The sequence below is a fragment of the Buceros rhinoceros genome, unplaced genomic scaffold (genome assembly GCF_000710305.1).
Source record: "Buceros rhinoceros silvestris isolate BGI_N320 unplaced genomic scaffold, ASM71030v1 scaffold5906, whole genome shotgun sequence".
Taxonomy (NCBI): Eukaryota; Metazoa; Chordata; class Aves; order Bucerotiformes; family Bucerotidae; genus Buceros; species Buceros rhinoceros.
Genome location: NW_010417992.1, coordinates 29,695 through 37,504, shown reverse-complemented (window position 1 = coordinate 37,504; position 7,810 = coordinate 29,695). Strand labels below are relative to the sequence as shown.

General features: G+C 38.0%; 1 protein-coding gene across 1 annotated transcript in view; it reads left to right on the top strand.

Annotated features, from left to right (window-relative positions):
* Positions 1 to 7,810, top strand: part of FAM126A (family with sequence similarity 126, member A) — a 16,603-nt gene that overhangs the window by 5,575 nt on the left and 3,218 nt on the right. Inside the window, exons 5-7 of the mRNA XM_010138356.1 lie at positions 2,160 to 2,276; positions 2,994 to 3,081; positions 3,567 to 3,726. Coding sequence (XP_010136658.1) covers positions 2,160 to 2,276; positions 2,994 to 3,081; positions 3,567 to 3,726 — 365 coding nt within the window. The remainder of the gene's footprint in view (positions 1 to 2,159; positions 2,277 to 2,993; positions 3,082 to 3,566; positions 3,727 to 7,810) is intronic.

The window sequence follows — 7,810 nt, the reverse complement described above, 5'->3', positions numbered from 1 at the left end:
GAAAAAGAAAAACATTTTTTTTTTTTTTTTTTTTTTTTTTTTTTAGAAATATGATTTTGAATTGTTGAATTCAGTCACTTAAGACTTAGTTTAGGCCAGTCTGAGAAGTTTGTATTTAGTGTTGTAAGTTTCAGTGGAGATTTACAACTAAATGCTGATGCTCAGAGCAGTAGTTGAGCAGCTCTGTACAGTGGCAACACCAGCCCAGGGTTTATCAAATTACCTTCAGTACCAGATGAATGCACAGAAGGTAGGTATCTTATACCTATAGGTATCTTAAGCTCATGAAGTTCGACAAGGCTAAATGCAAAGTTCTGCACCTGTGTTGGGCTATCGCTAATGTGAGTGCGGAGGGATGAATGGACTGAGAGCAGCCCTGCAGAGTACAGTGCAATATGCACTTGCAGCCCAGAAAGCCAGTCATATCCTAGGTTGCATAAAAAGCATGGACAGCAAGTTGGGGGAGGTGATTCTCATCCTCTTCTCGGCTCTTGTGAGACCCCACCTGGAGTACTGTGTTCAGCACTGGGGTCCCCAGTAAAAGAAAGGTCCCCTGTTTTGTGGACCTCTGGGTCTAGAGGAGGGCCACGAAAATGATCAGAGGGATGGAACACTGTTCCTATGAAGAAAGGCTGAGTCGGTTGATCAGCCTCAAAGAAAAGACTCAAGGAGGACCTTACTGCAGCTCTTCTATATATATATAGAAGGGAGGCTTATAAGAAAGATGAGACAGGCTTTTTACCAAGGCCTGTGGTGACAGGACAAGGGGCAACAGTTTTAAACTGAAAGAGAGATGATTTAAATTGAACATAGGGGAAAAAACCTTTTGTGATGAGAGTGGTGAGGCACTTGAACTAGTTTTTCAGAGAGCTTGTGGATGCCCCATCGTTGGTAGTGTTCAAGGTCAGGTTGAATGGGGCTTTGAACAACCTGATCTAGTGGAAGGTGTCCCTGCCTATGGTAGAGGGGTGAAAATTGATGATAGCTCAAACTGGCACACCTCTAAAGGTCCCTTCCAACCCAAGCCATTCTGTGCTTCTCCTTTTGTAAACGTAATGTTTTCATTTCTGTGCATGTTGTCACTAGTGTGGCTTCCTGTCTTTCCTGGTGAAGTGTTTAAAACCTTTTTTGTTTTTTATTTGGAGACATTGTGATATCAGCATGAAGAATCAAATTTAAATCATACTGGGTGCAAAGTACATACGGGGAGGGTTGCTGAGCCATAGAGATCTTGGGGGCACTGTCTGCTTTGCTTTCTTTATTTTTTTTTTTTTAGTAGCCAAAGCAGATGATGAGCTGTGGGGTAGAGGAGAGGGAAAAAAAGTTCAGTAGGTTAGTGCAAGTGTTAATAACAAAAAAGGCTACTGAAATCTCTATTACAGATGTAATTTGAAAGGTAATGCAATACAGTCTTAACTAATTTTTTTCTGGAAAAAATTAGATTTAAGACTTTTACAAGCTCTCCGGTATGGAAGCTGAAGAATTGAAGCTTTGAGACTCAGCCTTCTAGTCTGTGCTTTGGAGAAGGAAATACTTTGATTAATATCATTAAAGGTCATTCCAGAAGTCCAGTAATAGCCAATGAATTGAATAATTAACTATCCAATATCTTTGATTGCCAAAACATTTTGACTACAGAACCTAATATAGAATTAAGTTCCTAACTAAATTTTAAAGCTGGCTTTTACTGGATTTTAGAATAATTTGGGGAATGTGACACTTCTGGACTCTGTTTGAAGCCAACCTTGTGTGCATCTTCCCTGTTATCTGCACTGATGCTTATGTTTCTGTCTGTAATATTGATAGCTGCTATGCTGCTTTATTTCCTTACATACCATTAACTTATTTTTTGTCTGTTCGGCAGCAAATGCATGCATTCAGAATGGTCTTTACTGGCAGTTTTCTTTGATGTTCCACTGTAGTATGAACGGAACAGGGGGGTCTGCGATGTCTCTTTAGGAGGGTTTGAACTCTGCCGGTAGAGGGCATAACCTTCTTCCACAGTAAGAGATAGTCTGCTTCAGCACAGGGTTGTTGATGGACCTTCCCATGGGTCTGTTAAAATGCATTAAAATGCATACTAAACACCTAGCTTTGTAGTGTTTTGTACAAAGGTGGTTCTATGTTATTTGCTAATGGCAAATGCATCATTTCTTTAGAATTTGTGTCTGTGGATATCCTCGCCAACAAGTGAGAAAGTACAAGGGAGTCAACAGCAGGATTCCAGTTTCATCGGAGTTCATGGTGCAAATGCTAACAGGGATTTATTATGCCTTGTGAGTAGCTTTGTTTTTATATGCATACAAATCAAAGAAATAGCTTACTTTTTACACTTGTTTAGGCATGCTACCTTTGAAATCTTTCGTTTTCTAGTGGACAGTGTAGCAACAAGGACCTTAGGAAGAGGACATAGTTCTCCAACTGGTTGGCTGAAGATAGCTGTGTCATATCGGAGAGAGAGGGCTAGAACAGCACTTAATAGGTGTAAATGCTGATGTGAAAAAAATCTTTAAAAAATCCCACTTTTCCAACCATTGTCTGCTGTCTGTGTTTTTTGCATCAGTCTAGTTTTGACATCAGTCTAGTTAACAAAAAAGGTTTTATTTTTTTTTCTGTGAAATGCTGATGTTATCTACCCTTTGATAGTCAAGCTAATGTGTGAAGCTCTCTTATTAACTGAAATGCAGACTAATAACACAGGAATACTCAGTGGAGTAATATCAAAACCATCCTGTTTGAATTTCAGAATATTTCATGACTAGCTGATCAATACCTAATCATGTAATTTTTCAACTGCTCAGGGTGGCCAATGAAAATAAGACTTTGTCCATAGACTATTTCAGAACAAGTTCTCTAAATGGCAGGCTTAGCACTAATGAACGCGGGTAGCTCAATTCCTCTAAATTGAGTCTCGAGGAACGATAAATCTGTGACCGGAAAGGTTCCCCTGTTAATTTAGATGTTTATTGTTATGTTTATATTTACCTTTGTAGTTATAATGGAGAATGGGATCTGGCTCGTAAAGCTATGGATGACGTTTTGTATAGAGCACAACTGGAACTATATCCAGAACCTCTGCTGGTAGGTATTGTATTTCAACATTTTTTCGAGTAGAATTTTTGGTCTAGGAAATCTTTGCAGTGAACACACATGATGCAGCATCACACCATGAGAGCTATGGGGCTGTGCTGGTGTGAATAGTTAGGCCTATGAGTATGCACACACACAGAGGTATCTTCAGTATACTTAGCTATTTTGGCATCTTCCCTAGTGAACAAGCTATTTTTGGTGGAACACTTTTAAGATGATAGTGCAGAAGCACTCTGAAGTAATAGCCACATCTTTAAACCAGAAACTTTATTTTAAAAAGTGACGAGTATTAATTCTGAGAGGTAATTGCAACTAGCATTCTTTATAACTTGTGCAAAAAGCTAGTGTGCTTTTTGATGTTAAACTGGGATTCTACACAGTATTCTGCTTGGAGTAATAAGAATCCTCTGGCAGAATTCTTATTCCAAAATTTGGATCTTCGTAATAAAAAGTTAATTGTATCTTTTCTGTTCTAGGTTGCTAATGCAATAAAAGCTTCACTGCCCCAGAGTGCCATGAAATCTAGTAAAGAAGGTACGAGATGCATTCAGGTTGAAATTACACCTACTTCCTCCAGAATATCAAGAAATGCTGTAACTAGCATGTCTATCCGAGGGCATAGATGGAAAAGGCATGGTAAGAAAAACATTTTGCACTTAATTTCCAACTCTTTACGTGTAAAATAAAACTGAGAATTTTGTTATTGCGTAGCTTCATTGCTAGTTTGGAGGTTTTTATTTTCTTGACTGGCGAATGGGAATCTTAATGCAATTCAGATGAGGTATATTCTTTATTTCCTTAATAATAAAATTATAGAATAGTTTGGATTGGAAGAGACCTTAAAGATCTTTTAGTTCCAACCCCTCTGCAGTGAGAAGGGACACCTTCCACTAGATCAGGTTGCTCAAAGTCCTGTCCAGCCTGGGCTTGAACACTTCCAGGGATGGGGCATCCACAACCTCTCTGGAAAACCTGTTCCAATGCTTCACCATCCTCATAGTGAAGAACTTTCTTGCATCTATTCTAAATCTTCTCTCTTTCAACTTGAAGCCATTTCCATTTGTCCTATCTCTACATAGCCTTGTACAAAGTCTTTCTCTAGCTTTCTTGTAGGCCCCTTTTAGGTACTGGAAGGCTGCTTATATAAGGTCTCCCTGGAGCCTTTTCTTCAGGCTGAACAACCCCAACACTCTGTCTGTTGAGAGTTTAAAAAAGAAAACCAACAAAACCAAAACAACCAACAAAGCCAAAAAAACTGCCCAACCCCCAAAATATGTTGGATTTGCCCTTATGGTACAGGATTTAATGAAGAGGAGGAAAATCACTCAGTATAGGGCAGGGTTGGAGGGTAACTTGTATAGCAGATTGTGGGAGTAATTGTAAATTTTAAGGCCACTTAAACATTAGGCTAGTTTAAAGGCTAAAACTAAGTCTGTGCTGTCTTTGACTGCCTGATCATTTTGTTGTAAATGGTGAATGTTCCATGCATATACTGCTTCAGCTAATATCAAAATTTTCATTATAAAATATTGGCTTAAAAAGGCTTTTCAAGTTACAAACAATTTTGTCAGAGTGGATGACCTCCTGATTTCAATATTCCTAGTAACGTAATTGAGTGCTTCACAGTTCCTGATGGAAGAAAGGATATGGAGTAGGTCTTCAGGGTCAGCATGAAGAAAGAGTAACGAGACTTTGTGCTTGCGGATGCTTTTTCAAATTAAAGTAAATACTGGAACTGGTAGAAATCAGATGACAAACCTTGTACCTCCTGACCATTATTCTCTCTTCCATGATGTAAGGGGAAAAAAATATTTTTGGTTTTATTTTTGTGCTTCAGTATAATAAAAACCAAATGGATTAGGAAGCTAGGGAAGACAGCTGAGAGGTAGTTTGATCTCATACATTATGTGGACCAGAAGATCTGATGAAGCCAAGTATTGCTTGGGGGAAGCAAGAACAGCAATTTTCAAGTACGAGCTATTTGTGTAAAATAAGAGTTATAGCCAATCACATTTCCAGCAGAGAAGCATGAGTTTTAATTTTTTTATCTTTTAAGAAATTCAGTTTACTACAAAAGGTTTTCAGACATTAGATCTTGCTAGCCTTTGCTAGAACTCTAGACTGAAGTCAGTTTTCAAAAAAGGTTGACTTAACATTTAATCTGTGATATTCAACCCTGTAACTCATTCATTAGAGCTGTTTATTAGAAGGGCTTTTTTAAAAATCAAATTAGTATTGTGAATTTGGACTTCGAGGTAGGTACTTTAGAAGCATTAAAGGTGAAGGTCATTTGCAAAATGGATCCATCTAATCACAATATTATAGAGTCACCGCTTATCAGCAAGTTATTTAGTGCTATTGAATTGGGTTGCCTATAAATGATAAAGCTCAAAGAAGAGAATGAGCTCCTCTATCTAGCATTAGGGCTTTTTTTGTGGTGTTCATGTTTTAAAAGCAAGCCTTGGGTGGCATCTGCAATTCCATTCACAAATAAAGGAAAACCAGAAAAATCATACATTGTCTAAGGTACATAAACACCTAAATGAGTGGTTATTTATGGAACCTAGGGAAAAAAAAAAACAAAGCAAGCCCTAGCAATGCTTTCCTCACTAGTGTAAAATCTGCCAGACTGCCATATGAAGGGATTGCCTGTGTGTAGAGGTAATGCACGTAAGAGAAATACTCTGGTGTAACAGACTTGGCAGATATTGGTAAGATACCTAATACAAAACCAGACATCAACTAGAAAAGAAGGATGAGATGTTATTTTTTCCCCAGTACAGAAATTGACTTTCACATAGTGCACAAGGTTTAGAAACATTAGTCTTTGAATCTCTGTGGAGATAATTTTCTTACTTTTTTTGAAATAGTATTAATTCCTGGAATAATTGTAACTTAGGAATCTGGAATGAATGTTAATTTTGGGATATAAGCTTGATGCTCTTGTGAAGAATTCAAAACGCTACCGTTGTTGTGCGGGAAATGCAGCTTGAGCTTGTGGTGGTTAAAATTGAATTGCAATCCATACGGGTGGTTTGCCTGTGCAATCTGAGGTAAATGATGTAGGCAACCATAATAATGAGGTAGGTTATCATTTAAATATCTTTTGAATTAATTTTTAGCAGCTGGTAATCATGAAATGCATTTACCAAGGTTGGTTGTACTATTCAAAGCATTCAGAAATGTCACTCCAGATACATTTCCCTTCAACTGCTATGGGCATATTTATACTAACTTTCAATCTGACATAATTAGTCAGTTTTGACTCTACGCTATTTAGCAGTGTCTTTTGTTTTCTCCTTTGCTGTGTTGCCTTATGCACTGGGCATATGCACTCTTTCTCAAACGACAGATCCCCAGATTTGTCCAGCTTGAAGCAGTATTATCTTCAAAATTGAACACTATGAAACTAAAGGTTTGGTTTAGGGACTCTAAAAGGTTTTAAAATAAGGACAGTGGCAGGCAGTGTTAACAGGAGTTGAGATACCCATTGTTCTATATATTCATTAACTTTATCTAATAGCAAAATGTTAAACTCAGAGAAAGATATATTCCCTTTCATTTCAGAAGTAGCACTTAACTAATAACAGCACTTTAAAATAGCACTTGGACATAATTAAACTGACTAAAACTCTTCAGTTTTTGGTGTTTTTTTTTTTTCCTCCCTGGTTCACTGTGGTAATGGTTACACAGCTATGGGAATGCAGCAGTGATGGTGAAGTGTTTATATCACAGTAGGATATTATATTTAGAAATGTACACCACCAAAGAACAATAAATAAGTATTGCTGTTAAACAAAATTTGTCATTAAAAAAATTCTTCTGCTGTTCCTCTAATTTCTGCTGTGTGCTCTGAGTCTCCTTTCTTTGAAGCTGAATGCTGTTAATTCATGCTGTTCTGCCCTTGGTGGGGAAGGGACTGACAGTAAACTCCGTTCTGCCTTCTCCTTTCTCTGGAATGCTAGCTCTAAATGAAGTTTCTAGCAGAACTGACTTGTGTATATGGAGATCGGCGGATTCTGGAAGAAGTTCTGCTGAAATAAGGTGCCTGTAGCTGCACTGATGGGGTAGGAGGAAGGAGTTTGAAGATTGCCATAGGAGAGGCACAGGTACCTCACCCTAATAAAATTAGACCAATGAGACCAATCAGAATGGTGGTCTCTCTTAACTTACCTTTCTGCCCCTATGTTTTTAGAAAAAAAGGCTATATTTGATGGTGGTGTTATTATTATCATCATCATTGTTATAACAGTAATATTTATTACTATTGCAGTTCATGGTGCTTAGTTGTTACCTTTGTTACTGACAACAGAAGACTTTTGCAGAAAGTGCTGTTAGGAGGATTTACACTTGGAAACAGTTCTAACTTGAGTTTTCTGCCAAGTATCTGGAAGTTAGTGGTTAACAGCAGCAATTATTAGTGATGTATCTTTTGGATAGTGCAACTTACTAAATAGATACTTTCATTAGTAGTTGACTAGTTAGAAAGAATCATGATACTTAGCATTTACAGGGATAATCAGGGATAGCTCTTACACCAGGGGACAATGATGTCCATCCTTGCCAGGATATCCTTCTAGCGCTGAGACTTCTTTTATTGTCGTGGTAAGTGCAGAGAGCACAAATTCTAGTAAAAAACCCGATGCTGTAGCCTGCTTGACCTAGAAGTACCCTGTGCCTGCACAAGAGTACTCAGTGCTGGGACAGGGGAAGAGAGGAT